This window comes from Taudactylus pleione, unplaced genomic scaffold (genome assembly GCF_031769625.1).
Source record: "Taudactylus pleione unplaced genomic scaffold, aTauple2 ptg000026l, whole genome shotgun sequence".
NCBI classification, from domain to species: Eukaryota; Metazoa; Chordata; class Amphibia; order Anura; family Myobatrachidae; genus Taudactylus; species Taudactylus pleione.
The window spans coordinates 13,319,625-13,342,725 of record NW_028284428.1 but is presented as its reverse complement, the minus strand read 5'-3'; the positions used below and the strand labels follow the sequence as shown (position 1 = coordinate 13,342,725).

Sequence of the window (23,101 nt, the reverse complement as noted above, 5' to 3'; positions counted from 1 at the left end):
TCACAGGATGCACAATCATTCATTTAAACCTGTACTGGATGACACTATCCAACCACAAGGTATCATGCAAATAAGGCCAGTGGATTCTGTGCTGTGTGCTTTCTGTTCTGGCTGGTTGTTATAGTGATAAACCAAGGCCCTGTGCATCACCGCTTCTACTTATAAGATTTAAACAACGACCTTTCGTTTCTCAAGGGAAAAAAAGGGAGGAAGCGAGGAGAAATATCCAGTGCACTGAATCCCAGAGAGAAGTTCCACACTGTGGGGGAGAGCTGCGGGAAGCCTCGTCTGGCCATGCCAGTTCTCAGCCTTGATGCTGAGTCAGAAACAGGTATCCCAATATCCCTTTGTGGTAATCTTCCCTTAGAAACCATGGAAGAACTGGAGCATACTTGTCCTCAGCCGCACTTGGTAAGTAAAGATAAATGCTACATGTGATGTGCTTGTCAGTGAAACAAAGGGATTTAGAAGCAAAAGCTTTGTGTAAACAACTTAGCTTCTGACTAATCCATCTGTGCTGTGTGTGTTTCAGTACTGTAACTGCAGTATGGGAAGTTGCATTACAAAGCAGCTTTCCTGTGGCAGTGCTGATTCTTTACATTATATTGTGCTTGTCTTCTTTCTTCTGTGTGGTACAGTAAGTTGGTTTCTGCATGTCAGCAGTACCAATAAACTAGTTCTTTACAGGTGAAGCAGTGCCGCTCTCCAAGCCCCATAGGGTTCTTCTTCAAATGTCATTAACAGAAAGCGTTCTCTTTTGTACAGTGACTGAGGAAATCTGTGTGTTTGCTTTAACGCTGGTTTGTTACTGCAGGGTGCTGAACATACATTAACTTGAAAGATTGTGGTGATAGTTGTTTCTACTTAATTTAATTGAAGAGAATTTCTGTCAGAAGGAAACAATACAAATATTTCAGAATTTCATAGTTTAATCTTATTTACTAATCTGCCATGTCTTTTTGGCAAAACAGGAGTTAAAGCTTTTTATCATTAATTATGTATGTAAATTACTAATTATAGGCCACTTAAAATTTGTGTGACAGCAATTTGTGTTGCCTTAGGCAGTGCACTAAATATTCAAAGTGACTTATGAAAATGTATTAAGGTAATTTAAATTTTGTTCTTGTCTAGCCTTGAAATTTATGCAGAACTAACAATTAGCATTTAAAACAAAAAAATGCGCTATAATGTTTTTTTAGGGAGTGCTGGTCTACTCTGGCTCACAGAACGTTTGCCTTTGAAAACGCCATGGGCGGGCTTGAATGGGGCAAGTCATTTCGTTTCACTATGTACAAACCAATATATTAAAGTTGGCAAATTTAATGTATTGACTTCAGCCTGCTGTAATTTTTTTGTATTGACTTTGCATTATCCCTCTAGTTTGGTTTTTCCCCAAAGCCTTTATATCAATTTTCTTTGGCCTTGGACAACTGATGAGCTTTGTGTCTTATCCACTGGAAATGCAAAAATCAAAATGGGAAATAGAGACACATTCCACAAAGGGGAAAGTGATTGCTTTAGATTAGGGTTGTGTCCATGTAGCAATGGGGTTTGTCCAGTACACTAGACCAGGTCATACCTCTCAGGACAAATCAGGACTGTAGGGAGGTATGCAAATTATTAAATTGGCTACACCCCCAACACACACCCCTGTTTTCATTATTGGAATATTTCATTAATACATTTAATTAAGCAAATATATTTAAAGAAAATAGGAAGAGGCTATATCATACTGTGCAAAATTTATAAAAATCGTAAAAATAAATAAATAAAAATTGGGACTTTAATGGACCACACACACAGGCTTTCTCCGGATCTTTGTTCTGTCAATCTATGTGTCCATCTACATCACAATGTAACTACAATATTCCATATTTTAGATTAATTCTAATCTATGGAGATAGGGGCAGGCCTCATAGCAAAATTTTCACAGATCCCCCACTACTCTGAACAGGGCTGCACATCTGCTGTCACGGGCCTGGCCGGCTCCATCTCTCCTCACTGATGCTGGGAGGAGGCATGGCCAGAGGTGAAGCCATGACAGCAATTAAACATTAGGGGCAGTATTGGATTAGGGCCATGTTATATCATGCACAATAGGATTAGGGAGACTATAATTTTTTTTACATAAATTATTTGTTTATAACACTTACTTTATGCTAATCACCATTCTTTTAATCATGTTTGTCAACTAAGCAGTTAGATAGTGCAAACATTAGATCATTTACAATAATAATGGATAAACTGCAAATAATTTGCTCATACAATATTTACTTTTCCCAATTGCTAAAAGGATTGCCTCACTATTATCTTTCCTTTGTTTATATGATTTTATCTCACCAAATTCCACTGGACACTAAGATTAGTTTACCTTCTGTTTGGTCACAGGACAGTTGTCTATTGTATTCACATTTCTTTCTGTTATGGACCCATTTTTAAGGAGATTAGAACTCAATTTAGCAGTCATTACTTGTTACAATATAATTTATGGAAGCATAATTCTACAGTCATGTAAAATGAATGTTAACTGAGTGCTAGGATAAAAGCAAAGTAAATATAATTCAGAAAACAATAGATGTTCAGATGAAGGGAAAGGATAACAGTATGAGAGGAAGGAGGAACACATGTACGTAAATAATTTAGTAAGGGCTATTAACTGTTGAATCCATAGGATTCAATTCAGCAACAATTGAACAGCGCCCGGAGGGAGCTCCAGGAGCTATTCAATTTACTACGATGTATACTTTGTTGGGAAGTAGTTAAGTCGAAGATTGTCGGTTCTCGTGACTTAATCTGGGTGTTTCATTCTCAGACTGAAGTTCTGGCCATGAGACTGTTAGCACCACATTAAGCTGGAAAACAGACGCGTGGCTCGCACTTTAGATGGATTTCTCCTTGCACCCTCAGGAGGGTGCGAGAAGAAATCATTAGTCTGACTAAACAGCGCGCTGAATTGAACAGCTCCAGGAGCTCCCTCCCACCGCTGTTAAATTCATGCTGAATTGAATCGCCCCCTAAATCAGCAATTTTGGCCGGGAATTAGAGCCTTCGAAATGAAATAACACATCTAAATTTTGTTTGAACTGTGTAGAGGGGAGTTAATTAGGTAGAGTAGCTAAATGGATTCTTCTGGACTGTGATAGGCTTGCTTAAAGAGGTAAGTTTTCAGGGAACGCTTGAAGGTTTGGAGGTCAGAGCAAAGTCTTATTGTGCGAGGAACGGTATTCCACAGAGTGGGTGCAGCCTGCAAACAATCCTGTAACTGGGAATAGGAACAGGCACTGTGCAGAGTGGAGGTGGCGAGATGGGAAATATTTTGAGACAATAGAAGAAATGTGTTTTGGTGCAGAGTTGTTTATGGCCTTGTACATTAGAAGTATTTTATAGTGGATTTGATAAGATACAGGCAGTCAATGTAAAGAATGAGGGAGTGGAGTAGTAGTAGAAGAAGGTCTCTTCATGTGGGATAGATCTGTTGATATAGCACAAGCTTTATTACTTCTGACCAATGACATACATTTATTCAGAATGGGCCTGACAGTGTAAGGAGGTGCTCGGAAAATTTTCCTTAACACATAATAAGATATTACACTTTTGACTATTTAATTTTTGGCACATGATTTTAGCGTTTATACATTTTACGGGGTGGAGGATTTGTCAGAATTAAAGAGGTTTAAAATAAGTAAAGCAGCTGTAAAAATGAAAAGAAATGACAAAAAGTAGGCTGTACTAATGATGATAGGTGAGGTTACCATGCAGATTGTATGTGCTGGACATCAAATCCTGCTCTGAAAGTGGGACAGAGAGTGAAGGGCTGAGTGCCCTTCTCCACGGTGAATGAAGACAGATATATTAATAGATGAATGCCATCTGCCATGTACATGTCTAATATAACCTGGTACAGGCTTCTTATGTAATGATTACTGTAGCAGGAACAGACACCTACTGTATAACTGTCATCTATTACAGACCTAGAATACACAGACTACATCTATTACTACTATAACCCTGCTCATTTCACTCTTTTTAAACCTGCTCTGAATGAGACTTTGAAAATTGAATACACCACTGATTTGATGTGCAGATCAACACTCAAAGAAAACAATATTACATAAATAAAATAATATTTGCCTACTTTCCCTGAAAAATCGGGTAGCGCTCCTGGCCGCCAGGAAAAGAGGGCAAGTCTCCTGCCCCTCCTCTAGCTACCTGCACCCCCTACCCCGCAGCCACCCACTTACAGTGCGCAAGTGGGTGGTCCGTGTCATCGAAGCCCCGCCTCCCGCTATGCAGTGCATGTGATCTTGGCACTGTATAGCTGGGGCGGGGCCATGATGATACAATCGTGTACCCACGTCCCCGTACAGCCCAACAACCACCCTCTATGCCACCTCTAGGCCAGCTACCTGCCAGAAAAGTCGGCAAGTATGAATAAAGTGAAAGCATAAAACAAATCTCGAATGCTTTCTATTCATTATATGGCAACTGGCAATATACACATCTATGGAGGGGATGCGGTGAAAATGCCGGTGGACGGGATCCTTTATGTCAATATACCGATGCCGGAATCTCGAAGTCAGTCAGAATGCCGACACCACCATCCCGAAGAGATCAGGATACATACGTTGGGATCCTGACCATCGGCATCTCGATGGTAAGTATGCGGGTAAGTATTAGGGTTAGCCCGGGCATGGGGGTTTACGTTTAGGGACCATCCCAGGGTGGGTTAGGGTTGGGCACCCAACACGGAGGATTAGGTTGCAGGGAGGGAGGGTTAGGGTTAGGCGCCACAGGGGGAGGTTAGGGTTAGGCACCACCTGGGAAGGCTTAGGTTTAGGGTGCGGGAAGGGGGAATTAGGGTTGGGCACCACCGGGGGGGAGGTTAGAGTTAGGCACCACCGGGGAAGGGTTAGGGGGTGAGAGGGGGAGGGTTGGTATACTTACCGGCCCCTGTCGGTATGTTGAACATCAGGATGCTGCTGTCGGTCTTCTGACCACCGGCATCCCGATTCCCTATGGAGTATGTGTTCATATGACATTTTGCTATTGTTTATTTGAATGATACATTTATTACCACAAATGCATTGAAGGACATTCATGTGTCTGATGTTTTTCTCTTGTATGGATGGTGTTCCTCTTTCATTCTAGTGAATATCTACTCCCACGGTTCAGCTCCTGCTAATGCATGTTTGTGTAACTGTTAATACAGTATGCAATGCATAATTTATGCATTCCACAAGCAAATACCTTGAATTAATATGGTTCCAGCTCCTTACCCACAAGAAGGCAATCTTTTTTTTTTTTTTACAAATAACTAGAATGGGTCTTTCATAGTGGCATTCTACACTACACATGAATTAGGCTTAAATTATGAATTATGAATAGGAAAACATTGCAAAACAAACAACAGCAGAGATAGTTTTGATTTTGACTAGTAGCCAGTTCCGACAGCTGTAGGTGGCAAGTTTGGCCCTAAAAGTATTTGAATGCATGTGTGATCAAGAGGAGATTACCATGGAAAATTCACAAATTAATTGAATACCAATTATGAACCAGACCAAGGGGTTATTCAGGGTCCAACGGTATTGCTATTGCAGCTGCTACAATGGTGACAGCTGCGATAGCACTATTATGGTAATGCAGCAGGAGGCATCATGCCTCCTCCATGCATTACTGTTCCGAGTTGCGTGCATGGATGCTGCAACGGAACATCAGCATGATCCTCTGCCAACTTGATTGACCATGGGCTCACTGAAGTTGCAAACGCAGTTGCTCAAAAAAGGCCAGGAAATATCTGTCAGCCGACAGAGTTCTTAGCCTCTTCACTCCCCCCAATGGCGGCGACACGCCTCCATTTTGGGAAACGGAGGCTGTCGCCACCCCCTCTCACCCAGAAATGGCAGCAGACTGTCAATCACTGATAGTCTGCTGCGACTCTGCATGCGAACTTGCAAGGAGTCGTACTGCACATGCGCAACCCATTGTTAACAACTTCCAGAAGGTGCGGCAAACAGCATGGATGCTGGGAGTTGTAGTTCAGACGGAAAGCTGCAGGCTGCTTTCCTCTGATGTTAACAGCAAGTCTTGGTCCCATTATCTCCAACAACCTCCCTGAGCACAAAGTAAACATCTGTGTACAGTGTGTACTATTTAGCAGCACCTCCACAAGCATGGCCACAGCATTTCTATGAGATACATAAAATATATACAGTGTGTATGGGCTGAATCAATATTCAGTGAGGATGCGGCACAAAATGGCTGCCCTCACTGTGTGTTAGTTACAGGAGTGCAGATCATACTTGCTGACATTCAGCTCCCTCCTTCCGGGTGGGAGCTGAATGCCTGCAAACAGAGGGGGGTGTGGCCGGGCAATGGGTCCGATTTGGGGCGGGGCCACACGATCGTGTCATCGTGGCCCCGTCCCCTCCTCACAATTCCGAAAATAAAGGCATCGTGAAGCAGGGGGCGGAGCTACGATGACGCCATTCAGCGCGAATCGCATCATTGGGCCCCCCCGCTGTGGGGGTTTCTAGTAGGTATACGGGGGGGGGGAAGGCGGCAGCCGGGAGGCTTGCCTGCCTTTCTAGGCGGTCGGGAGCGGCAGCCGATATTCGGGAGGGTAGGCAAGCCTGGTGCAGATGTCACTCAGGTGATTAGGTTTTAGGTGGTTGGTTCACATAGGATTGGACACAAGTGGGCTTCAGTGAGCCTGCTCCCATATTTTTGCCCCAAGCATCTCTGTGTGATGGTGCAGACACTGCATAATATCTGCTGAAAAACTATCCACATGCGAATACCAAACCTCCTCCAGGTCACAAATGTATTTCAGGAACTGAAGTACTTGATCCTACATTGATCCTCCCTCATAAATTTTCTTCAGAATCAAAAAATTAAAATAAATAAATTTACAAACTAATCAATACTTCCGTACTGCATATGCAAAGTTTATTAAAGTGCCATACTGTCTGCCATTGCAGTGCCACTCAGTTTATTAGATGTGCCATGCTGGAAGCTGAACTCCCACATGTTTGTGACGCCCACTACTGTCACTTAGCTTAGTCAGCCAGCTAGCTCGGTACAACCTTTTGGCCTAAACTGGATGAAATCAATATTGTGAGCTGAGAAGTGGCCAAAATTGACTGGAAATTAGTGTAAATTAATGTTATTGAGGTTATTAATACAGTAAGAACAAAAACAGGCCCAAATTATGTGATTTCAGCTATTTTTATGATTTTTTAGAAAAAAATACACGCAAAGGTGGTTTTAGTAAACCAAATCCAGATCCAAAACACAAAGGAGATACAGGACCTCATTCAGAGTCGGTCGTTGCGGCCGCACGGTCATAAGGGAAAAGGGGCCGGATATGCAAATGATGCACTCGCAAGTTGCGTCCTTAAGATCCGATCGTTAGCTGGCCGACCAAGGGGAGGATGCGGCCATAAGACAAAAAATACGCCCCCTTCTCTTACGCATTACACGTCATCTCCGGCCATATAAGGATTAATCAAGACCATCGGAACTGGTCGTAGAGCCTAAGGTTGACCATACCCTCTCTTAAGCACTACGATCAGGTCAGTGTACAAACCACCCATGTCATGTGTGCCATGACACTACTTTGTTAATTATGCATTCCCATAAAACGCCGTTCGCATAATTAGGCACGCCTGCGTTCGGATCTCCACTCCCCCGTTTTCAAAAGCACCTTCCCCTGTTACCACCCACAAACGCCTCATTCTGTCACTCAAACTACAGACCTGGCTGTGTTCAAGGAGAGAGAAATTTCAGATCGTAGCAGCTAGTTTGCGCACGCGCATTGCGAACTTTACGCATGGCCAGTTTAGCGAACATCTGTGGCGTACGACCGTGTGGCCGCAACGACCGACTCTGAATGAGGTCCACAGATCCAATACCAAAACACGGGGGCTGGCGCACATCTCTGGTTTTTATTGATTTCACTTTTTGAGCAGAAGTGACCATGCCACCAGGGTTTAGACACGCCTCATCACCCCGGCCTGCCGTTGCTCTCTACAGCCCAGGACAAAAATGCTGAGGGCATTGCACATTTTTATGTTCAAATGATCTTGTTTGTTGATCAGACACATTCGTTGGACAAATCTGTTTGTGCACTCACTGGTATCTGACACTAGGACTGAATGAGATGTGTTCCCTATCTAAACTTTAATATTTTCGCTCTACCAAACTAAACACTTTACACCCTGGGAACAGGGTCGTATCTATAATATGTGCAGGGTGTGCGGTGCACACTGGCCTCTGGGTCCAGGGGGGTCCACACTGCACACCCTGAACCCATTTATTAATTACTTACCTCTTCGAAGTCCTGCGTCGGCGACCTGTGCATGCGCAGTAGACTCCGACACAGCACTAGAGTCTACTCTAGTGCCCGAAGTCTGCTGTGCTCAGTGCACTGCCGGCAGCCGGGTGGAGAGAAGGGGGCCCAGGATGGAGACTGCACACAGGCCCACTCCTCTCTTATATGCTCCTGCCTGGGAATGAAGCTGGATCAGTTTGCCATATGTGGCACTTTATTTTATGTATCAAACGTCAATAGTGTAAACATTGCTGCCCGGCGCCGGTGGGATAAGGCTATATCGGTGGACTAAACTATTGTCATTATTACAGGGATGCGGGCTGCACCGGGTGACACCAAACGAGGGGGTGATCCCAAAATAGCAGAGCTTGACTTCTATTTTGGTGTCACCCCCTCGGATGGTGTCATCAAGCAGAGCTGCAGCTCGTGATGGATTATGCGCGCATGCACGTGTCATTTACATTGTGCTGGGAGAGCCTGGGGACTTTCCAGCTTCTCCCGTAGCGCTGGGCAAGCCCCCAAAGTGACGAGGAGGGGGCGTGAGATGTGGTCACGCCCCTAAACAGCACACTTCAGAGGCCCACGCCCCCTTCTGTGCGTGTGTGACTTAGGCGCATGCGAGCGCAACGTACTGTAAGTTCCCACTCCGGGTGTTACCACACCCGGTGAGACCTCTGGTCTGTCTGTTAATACGTACATTACTATATTTGTTCTCAATTGTAAAGCACTTTGGAATATGCTGGCACTTTTTAAAGAAATGTAAAAAATTATAATTACTAGCATTTGAGGTCCAATTACTAGCAATTCAAGTGGTCTGAAAAGCTGCCAATTTTGGATGACTAAAGGGCTCTTATTACATTTAATAAAACAGGAATGCCTAAACAAAATTTGTACACGCTACCAATTGATAAAGATTACACATTTTTTTTCCTACAAGACAAAATTTTACTTTTGTGGGCACATTAGTCTGCCTTACCTGTATGCTCCATAGGGGATGTAGACATGTGACCAGCAGCAGAATGCCGGATAGGGATTTATGATAGGCGTCGAAATACCGACACATCATAATCCTGACGCCGGAATGCCGAGGACGACATACCGGATGAAGGTAAACCCGGGGCGTCCTTAGCATTAGCAGTAGGGGCCGAGGGTTAGGATTGGGGAGGAGATTAGGGTTAGGCACCCCTAGGGGGGAAGGTTAGGCATCCCCAGGTAGAGGTTAGGATTAGGCACACCCCCGGGAGGGATAGGTTTAGGGAGCGGTAAAGCTGGGTTAGGGTTATTCACCTCCGGGGTTGGTTAGGGTTAGGCACTAGGGGGAGGAGGTTAGGGTTAGGCACCACTAAGAGAGGGTTAGGTTTAGGGGACTGACAGGGGAGGTTAGGGCACTTTCCTGCCTCTGTCGGGATCTTGATCCTGTCAGGCATCCGTTGTCGGGATTTGAACTGGCGGCATTTCATTCCCATTGTCTCCATAGAACCCCATTCTCCATAGAACACTATAATATACTCAAGTCAAACCTTTTGAGCCTATCATAAGGTGCAAAAATCTCACCTTGCAATAAGCACCATCCTGCTGCATCAACCTATGCTCATGTTACTAATAATATCAAGACAAAAAATAGTAATATTATGTTGCTAATACATAATAGCTTTTTGCACTGAACTTACACATTTTTTATTTTGAATAAATTACCCCCACTGATTTCAATAGCCAAGGGCATGCGCGAACCAGTGCGGATGATCAAGAAGCGTTCGCTCTCCGCGCATAGACAGCCCAGCAGAGTGAGTGTCAGGAGAAGCCTTTTGTGGGTGGCAACAGGGGCAGGCCACTAGAAACGGGGTGGGGGTGCGATCGCAGGCGTGCCTGAGCATCTTAACACCGTTTCAGAGGTCTGCATAATTAACAGGCAGCGTCATTGTACACGTCACATGGTTGAATTTTACACTGAAGTGATTGCAGTGCTTACGGCAGGGTTTAGTCAACCTCAAGCGCTGCGAATGCATCCGATGGTCATCATTGTACCGATGGTTACATACACTTCCTGGAGATGAAGTGCACAAATGGGCGTCTTAAGACAGGCTGGTGGGCATCTGCATACACACAGTGATTGCACGCCAAGACTTAGTGGGCATGCTTATGCCTTGCCGTACGATCGCCTGCCTTGCTGGGTGTGTGCCGGATTTGCATACGCTGGGTGCGAGCGAACACATCTAGCGAGCGGGTCTAAATGAGCTTCTATGTACTATGAAATAGTATACTACCAATTACACCCCAAAAAATATACCAACACGCACAATATTTGTACATTTGTGTCTATTTGATTACATAGCACATTCATAGGTACACGCACACATTTTGGAAATCAGTATGTGCCTACTTTTGTTGGATTGTAGATCTACAGTATCTGTAAATAAAGGAAAAGAGTGAAACATCTGTCTTACTAACACTTAATATCATCACTTTTGTCTCCTCCCTGGTCCACTGTCTCATCCACTTCTTCCTGGAGAAAGGTGAAATTTTCCCCCAACCCGAACCCCCCACAATCCTCATTATCTGTTCACATTCCTACACATTTCTTCTAGCATCACAAAATTTCCCAACCATCATATCACATCACATCCAGTCGTTCCTACCTCCTTCTCACCTCTCTCATTTCCTTCATCCCCTTTTTCTGTGTGCTCTGGAACGCCAGATCTGTCCACAACAGACTTTAAACATGGTAAGAAGAGTAATGAGATCCCTGAGTGGTGAAATGAGAGATAAAAGGGAGTGAAGTAGTCTGTAATTAATGCTGATTCTTCTCCTTAGAACTAAATAAGACAGAAGTAACAGGTGGTGGGTTAATACATGGGACTAGGGGACTGATTCATCACGGATCGCAACTGCAAAAGCGTACGCAAATCGGCTGATGGTGCGTACTGTGCATTATGCACTGCAGTGCGCGTGTGTGTGTAAGCATTGCGTTCGCACTGCGATCACTTACGCAGATACAAAGCCATCGCAGAGCGAGGGACGAGACGTCAGGGTTTGGGTTTGTTGACGGGGGAGTGGTTGTAGAAACGCAGGCATGCCTGTCCATTTGAATCCAATTCCTGGGCTTGCATAAATTAGCCACTGCGACGGAATACGCATCTTGAGTACTTACTGCGTGCGACGACAGTTGCAATTTCTGAGTAAGGTCAGACCTGTTGTAATTGTGCATTAGGGGCCAATGTTACTTGATGGTAACGATGTATACGCAGGTCTGCGATGCCTTGCGGATGTGCAAAAGCGGCAGTGGGTGTCTCTGTGCTGGCTTTGCAATTGCAGTCATTAGCATATTTTCACAGCAGATCTGAGTGCGTAATTGCAGCTGCGATCGCAATAGCGTTCCGTAGTGAATCAGGCCCTAGGTCTGTAAACAGTGAAATAAGGTAAGAATAACACCTTCCTTAGAACCAATTGTAGGCAATCAGGCAAATGAAGAAAATTATTGGATATGGGTGGTTCACCAAGGAAAAAACAATCACATAGTATAACAGCGTAAACCACTAATGTATTCAAACAACAAATGTATACAACAAATGATCCAAATAATTGAAATATTACAGATGACAAATTAACTGGTGAGGGTGTGATTCCCCTTAGATTTTGAGCATACTTAAATACTGCTCAGGAAAGCATGTAGGATTTTTGTCACTTTGGGGTTGACAGTAAGTTGGTGCCCACCCTCCCCCCATGCCACACACAGTAATTCTCCTTGCACATTATGCCGCATACAGTAATGCCCCTTACAGAGTATACCGCACAATGTACTGCTTCTTACACAATATGCCGCACACAGTAATGCCACTTACACAGTATGCCACACATAGTAATGCCCCTTACACAGTAATGCACCTTACACAGTATGCTGCACACCATAATGCCCTTTACACAGTATGCCACACACAGTAATGCTCCTTATGCCCCGCCACCCATCCCTCCAGCAGCCCTGCAGCTGTGTATTTGGAGCCGGTCCACGAGTTCCGATTAGCTCGCGACTGGTGCTACATTAGAATGACGGCAGTGGGCTCTGTGTCTCTCGAGGTCTGCGGGCGAGTGGCTGCCGGTGCGGACATGTGGCTCCAAATACACAGCTGCTACCCCCCTGGACACCCCTCTGCGCCCCTATGAATCCAGTGTCCGGGGCACGTGCCCCGCTAGCCCCCCTATTTGCGGCCTTGGTATATACACACCATGGGGCATATCCAATTAAATCCCTGATTCCATAAAAACAGAAAGGCTCACAATAGTGCATTATTATGAAACATGATACTTATTAATACAAAACAATGAAATAAACCCATAACTCAGAGGTTCCCTAACACAGTCCTCAAGGCTCCTCAACAGTTCAGGTTTTAGAGATATCCATGGTTGAGCACAGGTGGATAAATCAAATTGACTGCGGTACTAATTAAGTCACCTATGTTCAACCCTGGATATCTTTAAAACCTGAACTGCTGGGGAGCCTTGAGGACCGCATTAGGGAACCTCTGCTGTAACAGATAAAGATGGTAAATTGACATTGAAAGCAGGTATAATACAACAGAATAAACCCGTCCCAGATGGAGATGTTTATGGGCATTCAAAGCAAATAGTCCAGGGAGGCTCTGAATATGCCCTTTCTACCTGAGTTGCAAAACGGATGGCTTTGATGCTGGTAAATGTCCTCTGCACTCTCCTGGCTAATCTCAGGATGACGTTGGCTATATCTAGCCATGTGGTGAAATAACAATGCATTTGTGGGGTTTTTGTATATTGGGCCTGATTCAGCATGGATCGCAACTGCAACCGCGTACACAGATCAGTTGATAGTACGTACTGTGCATGCATATGAACCGCAGTGCACGTGTGTGAGTACGCATTACGATCGTACGCAGATACAAAGCCATCGCAGAGTGACGTCAGGTAGCGTTTGGGGGTGGTGACATGGGATAGTCGGGGAAACGCAGGTGTGCCTGTCCGCTTGAACGCTGTTACTTGGACGTGCATAAATTAGCCACTGTGATGTCATACGCAGCTTGTGTACTCACTGCGTGCGACGAGGTTAGCAATTTCTGAGTTAGGCCAGACCTGTTGTAAATGTGCATGAGGGGCTGATGTTACTCAATGTTCCCGATATATACGCAGGATTGTAAGGTATTATGGATGTGCAAATGCGGTAGTGGGCTTCTGTATACTGGCTTTGGGCGTCTCTATACTGGCTTTGCGATTGCAGTCATTAGCATATTTTCGCAGCATACATGTGTGCGTAAACGCAGCTGCGATCGCAATAGCGATCCGTAGTGAATCAGGTCCATTGTTAATAAAGTTTTTAACTAGTGATATAGTTGAAGTCATTTAACTAGAAAATGGCAGTTTTCTGTAATGAGTGTTATGGTAGTGCAAGACGCAGCTTGTAAAATTTGCTCTATAATAAAAAGACCTTATTTAACTTCAGCACAACAGGACAATATATTACCAATGCTACCATTTACACTCTGCTGAGCAATTCAAGAAACAAAAGTGAATTATTTTTTTCGAACTGCATTACATTCGTGTCCAAAAATGAACTTTTTATCAAGTCCACAATTTTTGGAAGATGCAGAAAGGAAGATAAGTGTTGCATATTTTCTATGGACTTGTTTTAAACAACAACATTCTATATTAAACACACAGTACTAAGGGGCCTATTCATCATCACTTAATTTTCACAAAAGCAGGTAAATATGCACATTTTCACCTGCAATTGTAAAAATTAAGTTATCGGGCCATTCATCAATAAGATAAAGCAGGAGATATCACAGTTATCTCCTACTTACCTTCCTTTTGTGGAATGGCCCGCTGTCCCCATACACTAGTACAGCAGTTCTCAAACTGTGGGTCGTGACCCCAAAGTGGGTCGCGGCCATCTCAGCTTGGGGTCGCGACTCACATGGGGTCAGGTTGATGACTCCTCTGATCTCTCAGCCAGTGATCTGAGGAGAGTGAAACCAGTTGGTCTGTTATTTCAGACTCCTCGGATCACTGGCTGAGAGATCGAAGGTGTCATCAGGCAGCCCTGTCCCCACCCCAGTGCTCAGTATCTCCTGTCCTCCTGCTCAGCAGCAGAAACTGACACACAGGCAGCAAGCATCAGCAGCAGACAAACTCAGAGGAGCCATCTGCCGGACTCTCTCTGCAGTCTGTGGAGATGTTCTTAAGTAAGTGCAGCCTGGGGGGCCGCAGCTGCCAGGGTGGGGGGATACAGAATTTGTGATGATTACTGTGGAGGGGGAAGAAACATCAGCAGGGGAGCATGATGAATGAGGGGAGTGCTGAGCACAGACCCCATGGGGCAACAAGGGAGCACATAGTGTGGGAACTGGAGGGGGGAAACAGAAAAATTAATTTATTAAAAACCCACTGCCTCCCCCTGTCATCCACCACCTCCCCCCTGAAACGCACTGCCCCCCTCTGTCTTTCTCACTTACTGCCTCGCCGTCACCCTCTGCCTCCCCGTCACCCAATCACCCCCTGCCACCCTCTGTCTTTCTCTTTCACCCTTTGCCTCCCCCTGTCACCCAGTGGTTCTCCCTGTTACCCACTGCCTTCTATGTCATCCTTAGCCCACCCCCCCCGCTGCCTCCCAGTCACCCACTGTCTTTCCTGCCATCCTCTGGCTCTCCTTGCCACCCACTGCCTCTCTCTGTCACCACTTCCTTCCCTGTCACCCACTGCTTCTTGCTGCCTTCCTCTGCCACCTCCTGCAACCCACTCCCTTTTCCTGTCATCCACTGCTTCTCCCTGCCACCCACTGCCTCTCTGTCACCCACAGACACCCTCAGCCTCCCCCTGTCACTCACTGTTCCTCCCTATTACCTACTGCCTCCTACATCACCTATTGCCTCTGTCTCACCCTCTGACACTATCTGCCTCCCTCGTCACCCTCTGGTTCTCCCTGTTACCCACTGCTTCCTATGTCACCCTTTGCCTCCCACCGCCTCCCCAGTCATCCACTGTCTCCCCTGCCACCCTATGCCTCTCCCTGCCACCCTATGCTGCTCCTTGCCAGCCACTGCCACTCCCTGCCTCTCCACCACCTTCCGACACACTGCCTCCCCATCACCCACAGCTTCTCCCTATTAGCCCCTGCCTCCTACATCACCTATTGCCTCCCCAGTCACCCTCTGCCTTTCCATGCCACCCTTTGCCTCACCCTCTACCACCATCTTCCTCACCCCTGTCACCCTCTGTTTCTCCCTGTTACTCACAGCTTCTCCCTGTTATCCACTGCCTCCTGTATCACCCTTTGCCTCACCAGTAACCCACTGTCTCCTCTGACAGAGCTGTAACTAGACTTTTTGGTGCCCTGTGCCAGAAAGAGCATTGGCGCCCCCCTCATTTTTCATAGGTACATAATACATCCAAAAAAGTGGAATTGCCTCATGGGGAAGGGCCAGGGAAGAGATATGGGAGGCCAGGAGATACTGGGGATGAAATAAGAGGAAACTGCGAGTAAGAATGATAATAAACAGATATTTGACTGGTCCAAACAGCGCCCCCTGCCCTGTGGTGCCCTGTGCGATGTCACCGGGCGCACTATCCTAGCTACGGCCCTGTCTCCTCAGTCACTCTCTGACTCATCTTGCAGGGACAGGGGCTTTGAAAATAGCTCGTCCCTGCAATGTGTAAAAAATTAAATGATTGCATAATCGGACACCTCACAGTTTTGTGTCTCCATAGTGTTACTGTGCATGAGCGGTCTGCTGACCACACATGTGGCAGTCATTCTGCAGTAACATGCTGGGGTCCTGTAATAATTTTTATTGTTAGACGGGGTCCCAGAGCAAAAAAGTTTGAGAACCCCTGATCTAGTATCACAGATATCTCCTACTTACCTTCCTCTCCCGGAATGACCCGCTGTCCCCATACACTAGTATCACAGATATCTCCTACTTACCTTCCTCTCCCGGAATGACCCGCTGTCCCCTTTCACTAGTATCACGGATATCTCCTACTTACCTTCCTCTCCCGGAATGACCCGCTGTCCCCATACACTAGTATCACAGATATCTCCTACTTACCTTCCTCTCCCGGAATGACCCGCTGTCCCCTTTCACTAGTATCACGGATATATCCTACTTACCTTCCTCTGGTGGATTGGCCCGCTGTTCCCATACACTAGTATCACAGATATCTCCTACTTACCTTCCTCTCCCGGAATGATCCGCTGTCCCCATACACTAGTATCACAGATATCTCCTACTTACCTTCCTCTCCCGGAATGGCCCACTGTCCCCATACACTAATATCACAGTTATCTCCTACTTACCTTCCTCTGGCGAAATGGCCCGCTGTCCCCATACACTAGTATCACAGTTATCTCCTACTTACCTTCCTCTGGCGGAATGGCCTGCTATCCCCATACACTAGTATCACAGATATCTCCTACTTACCTTCCTCTCCCGGAATGGCCCACTGTCCCCATACACTAGAATCACAGTTATCTCCTACTTACCTTCCTTTTGCGGAATGGCCCGCTGTCCCCATACACTAGTATCACAGTTATCTCCTACTTACCTTCCTCTGGAGGAATGGCCTGCTATCCCCATACAGTAGTATCACCGATATCTCCTACTTACCTTTCTCTGGTGGAATGATCCGCTGTCCCCCTACACTAGTATCACAGATATCTCCTACTTACCTTCCTCTGGCGGAATGGCCCGCTGTCCCCATACACTAGTATCACAGTTATCTCCTACTTATCTTCCTCTGGCAGAATGGCCCGCTGTCCCCATATACTAGTATCACAGTTATCTTCTTCTTCCCTTCCTCTGGCGGAATGGCCTGTTGTCCCCATACACTAGTATCAGGTATATCTCCTATTTACCTTCCTCTCCCGGAATGGCCCGCTGTCCCCATACACTAGTATCACAGTTATCTCCTACTTACCTTCCTCTGGTGGAATGATCCGCTGTCCCCATACACTAGTATCACAGTTATATCCTACTTACCTTCCTCTGGCGGAATGGCCCGCTGGCCCCATGCACTAGTATCACAGTTATCTCCTACTTACCTTCCTCTGGCGGAATGGCCTGTTGTCCCCATACACTAGTATCAGGTATATCTCCTATTTACCTTCCTCTCCCGGAATGGCCCGCTGTCCCCATACACTAGTATCACAGTTATCTCCTACTTACCTTCCTCTGGTGGAATGATCCGCTGTCCCCATACACTAGTATCACAGTTATATCCTACTTACCTTCCTCTGGCGGAATGGCCTGCTATCCCCATACACTAGTATCACAGATATCTCCTACTTACCTTCCTCTCCCGGAATGATCCGCTGTCCCCATACACTAGTATCACAGATATCTCCTACTTACCTTCCTCTCCCGGAATGGCCCACTGTCCCCATACACTAATATCACAGTTATCTCCTACTTACCTTCCTCTGGCGAAATGGCCCGCTGTCCCCATACACTAGTATCACAGTTATCTCCTACTTACCTTCCTCTGGCGGAATGGCCTGCTATCCCCATACACTAGTATCACAGATATCTCCTACTTACCTTCCTCTCCCGGAATGGCCCACTGTCCCCATACACTAGAATCACAGTTATCTCCTACTTACCTTCCTTTTGCGGAATGGCCCGCTGTCCCCATACACTAGTATCACAGTTATCTCCTACTTACCTTCCTCTGGAGGAATGGCCTGCTATCCCCATACAGTAGTATCACCGATATCTCCTACTTACCTTTCTCTGGTGGAATGATCCGCTGTCCCCCTACACTAGTATCACAGATATCTCCTACTTACCTTCCTCTGGCGGAATGGCCCGCTGTCCCCATACACTAGTATCACAGTTATCTCCTACTTATCTTCCTCTGGCAGAATGGCCCGCTGTCCCCATATACTAGTATCACAGTTATCTTCTTCTTCCCTTCCTCTGGCGGAATGGCCTGTTGTCCCCATACACTAGTATCAGGTATATCTCCTATTTACCTTCCTCTCCCGGAATGGCCCGCTGTCCCCATACACTAGTATCACAGTTATCTCCTACTTACCTTCCTCTGGTGGAATGATCCGCTGTCCCCATACACTAGTATCACAGTTATATCCTACTTACCTTCCTCTGGCGGAATGGCCCGCTGGCCCCATGCACTAGTATCACAGTTATCTCCTACTTACCTTCCTCTGGCGGAATGGCCTGTTGTCCCCATACACTAGTATCAGGTATATCTCCTATTTACCTTCCTCTCTCGGAATGGCCCGCTGTCCCCATACACTAGTATCACAGTTATCTCCTACTTACCTTCCTCTGGTGGAATGATCCGCTGTCCCCATACACTAGTATCACAGTTATATCCTACTTACCTTCCTCTGGCGGAATGGCCCGCTGGCCCCATGCACTAGTATCACAGTTATCTCCTACTTACCTTCCTCTGGCGGAATGGCCTGTTGTCCCCATACACTAGTATCAGGTATATCTCCTATTTACCTTCCTCTCCCGGAATGGCCCGCTGTCCCCATACACTAGTATCACAGTTATCTCCTACTTACCTTCCTCTGGTGGAATGATCCGCTGTCCCCATACACTAGTATCACAGTTATATCCTACTTACCTTCCTCTGGCGGAATGGCCTGCTATCCCCATACACTAGTATCACAGATATCTCCTACTTACCTTCCTCTCCCGGAATGATCCGCTGTCCCCATACACTAGTATCACAGATATCTCCTACTTACCTTCCTCTCCCGGAATGGCCCACTGTCCCCATACACTAATATCACAGTTATCTCCTACTTACCTTCCTCTGGCGAAATGGCCCGCTGTCCCCATACACTAGTATCACAGTTATCTCCTACTTACCTTCCTCTGGCGGAATGGCCTGCTATCCCCATACACTAGTATCACAGATATCTCCTACTTACCTTCCTCTCCCGGAATGGCCCACTGTCCCCATACACTAGAATCACAGTTATCTCCTACTTACCTTCCTTTTGCGGAATGGCCCGCTGTCCCCATACACTAGTATCACAGTTATCTCCTACTTACCTTCCTCTGGAGGAATGGCCTGCTATCCCCATACAGTAGTATCACCGATATCTCCTACTTACCTTTCTCTGGTGGAATGATCCGCTGTCCCCCTACACTAGTATCACAGATATCTCCTACTTACCTTCCTCTGGCGGAATGGCCCGCTGTCCCCATACACTAGTATCACAGTTATCTCCTACTTATCTTCCTCTGGCAGAATGGCCCGCTGTCCCCATATACTAGTATCACAGTTATCTTCTTCTTCCCTTCCTCTGGCGGAATGGCCTGTTGTCCCCATACACTAGTATCAGGTATATCTCCTATTTACCTTCCTCTCCCGGAATGGCCCGCTGTCCCCATACACTAGTATCACAGTTATCTCCTACTTACCTTCCTCTGGTGGAATGATCCGCTGTCCCCATACACTAGTATCACAGTTATATCCTACTTACCTTCCTCTGGCGGAATGGCCCGCTGGCCCCATGCACTAGTATCACAGTTATCTCCTACTTACCTTCCTCTGGCGGAATGGCCTGTTGTCCCCATACACTAGTATCAGGTATATCTCCTATTTACCTTCCTCTCTCGGAATGGCCCGCTGTCCCCATACACTAGTATCACAGTTATCTCCTACTTACCTTCCTCTGGTGGAATGATCCGCTGTCCCCATACACTAGTATCACAGTTATATCCTACTTACCTTCCTCTGGCGGAATGGCCCGCTGTCCCCATACACTAGCATCACATATTTCTACTACAGGGTCCATAGGGTATCCACAGGATACCTTGGGGTATAGGCGATGGCAGCAGCATCGGGCACCACAGAGTTACATCTTTTAGCCTCCCAGGATGCACTGGGGTCGCTCCTCTATACCCCACCCCCTAGCCAAGGCCATCAGTTTTCATCGGTGCCCGGCCAGGAGTCGGAGCACATGTCGCAGAGTGGGGCTGTTACAGCCCCTGAAGATCTTCCGAGGCAGCTGTGGCTGCACATATAGAGCAGACAGCATGGACAGTCTGTTCAGACGTCCATGCTGTCGCTCCTTCGCCCCGCCGGTACCAGAACACCGATACCGATCCGGGGATGCTCGTGGGGGTCTGGGGTCACGGCTAGCAGTGACCCCGGACCACCCGGACTGTGGCCGGATCTAAGGGGACAAGGTAAGCAGCGGGTCCCGCGGCGGGTACCCGCCGGAAAACACAGTCCTCAGTCCCCAGGCAGGGGGCTCCCTGGGGACTGGCTTGCAAGTGGAACCAGGTATTAACCTGCGCTTCCACAAGCCCCAGGGACAGCGGGCCGCGGCTGAGCGGTAATCGTCCGGCGTCCCTGGGGTTAAATGCATGCCAGGGGAGCGTGCCTTCCCTGTTTACAGCCGGCGCCTCCCCCGCTGCACAGTGCCTCTCCACAGCGGTCTGGCGGGCTGTGTTCAGCGTTCCTCCACCAGGGCCCGCCTCCTCTCTGCTCCTCGGTGACCATTTTACTTGAATGTGCAAGCGCTGCTGGATGCTGAAGCTGGTGGCTGTGTGGTCCGGGTCCCCCTGCATAACTCTCCTACAACAAAGGTAAGGTCAGTGTATGCTGCGCTGTTTCCTACCAGGCTCTGGTCTGTGTAGTTGATCTCAGTGCTGGTAGTGCAGCATGTTATTTCTGCATTGTATGTGACTTATTGCTAGTGCTGTGACTGTACTTTCACTCTGACTATCAGCCTTTTTACTATCCCTGTCCTATCTCTACTACAAGCCCTTGCGGTGCGGTGCTGCAGGGTAGTCATGCCTCACTATAAAAGTATTTATCTGTGAGGGGAGTCACATACACTCCGTTACACTCGTTATGGCTGAGAGTGAACATGAATTTCCACTACGGCTACAGTGTACCACTTGTAAGGTACCAGTAGCGGAGGGTGATTTAATCACTGGGGGTTTATGCAGGGCATGTTTTTCTGATATCACGCCCAATTACTGTACCGGCGTCTGTGCAGGAATGCCATGGCCTTATTTTGCTAAGGCACTTATAACCCTTGTGGGTCAGCTGGCCACAACCCCGGCGTTACCATCTGCGTTTCCCCAAATGGGTTATAACGGCAGTCGGTCGGGTTCTCACCAATACAGGGGTGCCCCAGGCAGCTGGTGATACCCAAGTGTCTCCCGCTCTTGTCCACCCATGTCTCGCAGGAACCTGCGTGTGTAAGTTCACTGTCCAATACGGTACGGCACCTAAAGGACGTGTTGCAGGGGAGTCATCATTGAGCCTGTAGTGTATCAGAATGTTCTGCATTATAATGTTGCCATGACATCTGATGACGGTGATATTTTGTTTTTGACCTTTCAGACCAGGAACCCCTTCGTACTAAAAGGTGGAGTCTAGGTCAAAAATATATGTACCAGGCCTTCTACGAGCAGTCCGTGCGGTCTCGGTTATTAAGTATAACTATCCCCCCGTGCAGAAAACTTAATATGCCTTCTTTAAGGATATTAAAGGTGAAGCCACTGCGTTCCTCTATCTGGTCAGTGATGGATCATTTAGAGAAAGCGTGGGGAAATCCGGGTAGAAGATGCCAGCCTCAGAAATGTTTGGCTGTCGCATACCCCTTTGTGGATAATTGTTTTTCAAGTGGAAAACTCCGCCTCAGGTAGTTTCTCATGTAACATGCCTATTGCGGAGTGCTGCGTTACCCATGTCCTCCATGTCCTTTTTCAAGGATGCACGGATCGTAAGGTTTAAATATGCCTAGATTCTCTTTATTCCCTTGCTGGAGGGGCGTCCGGACCAGCTATGGCCGTGTGTTCGGTGGCCAGAGCCACGGAGCACTGGGCTGATAGCTTGGAATTGTCTCTGGACTCTGACTCATCGCCGGAATTGGCGGAGTTGGGGGGCAATCTCAGAGACTAAACCATGTATATTAATCAGGCAGCCTTGGACATAAGTTTCCTCGCTTCCAGATTTTTCTCGGCAGCCGTGGCAGCTTGCCACTCCCTATGGTTGCACTCTTGGACAGCGGATACAGATTCCAAATAGAGTTTGGAATACTTGCCCTTTCATAGACAGGTCCTATTTGCACCTCATTTGAATTGTGGATACTCTGGCAGCAGCTGAGTCTGCGTGTCTGCCATCAGCTGCAGTCCCTTCTGGGTCTGGTGCTTTGTCCTTTCGGCCCTATGACCTCTCCAAAGCGGCAGGCTTAGAGTACAACACGTCCTACTCCCAACTCGGACGATAAGCCTTTGGCCTGACGGGCATCCCCTTGGGGGGACCCATAAGTGGGAGGCCGGCTTTTTCAGTTCGCCCAATGCTGGTATCTGACTACTGTGGACACTGGGGCCAGAGAGGTATGCCTCTCCTTTCGGCAAAAGCCTCCCAGATGGTTTTTCACTACAGGCCTTCCCTCAGATCAAGGCCATGAGACTCCAGAAAGTGCTGCACTCTATGCTCCAGGTTGAAGTTATGGTGCCTGTTCCGTTATCCCAGCAGGGAACGGAATATTATTCAAATCTCTTTCTGGTATAGAAACCCAATGGGTTTTACCGACCCAACCTCCGGTCCCTAAACAGGTCTTTCAGGGTTCCTCGGTTCAGGATGGAGGCTCTTCGTTCCATTATATTGGCAATGGAACCCGGGGATTTCAGGGTGTCTCTAGACATTCAGAATGCCTATCTGCATATCCCTATTATCTTAGCGCATCAGCAATTCCTCGGGTTTGCGGTGCTAAGCTGCCATTTCCAGTTTCAGGCACTGCCCTTTAGTCTG

The 23,101-nt window shown here is 47.0% G+C and overlaps 1 protein-coding gene across 2 annotated transcripts in view; it reads left to right on the top strand.

Moving 5' to 3' along the window:
• The first annotated feature begins 294 nt into the window (after window positions 1-294).
• PCYT1B (phosphate cytidylyltransferase 1B, choline) overlaps window positions 295-23,101 on the top strand; it is a 132,224-nt gene continuing 109,417 nt past the window's right edge. For both annotated transcript variants that reach the window (XM_088451514.1, XM_088451512.1), the window contains exon 1: window positions 295-411. In XM_088451514.1, the coding sequence (XP_088307640.1) occupies window positions 295-411 (117 nt within the window). The remainder of the gene's footprint in view (window positions 412-23,101) is intronic.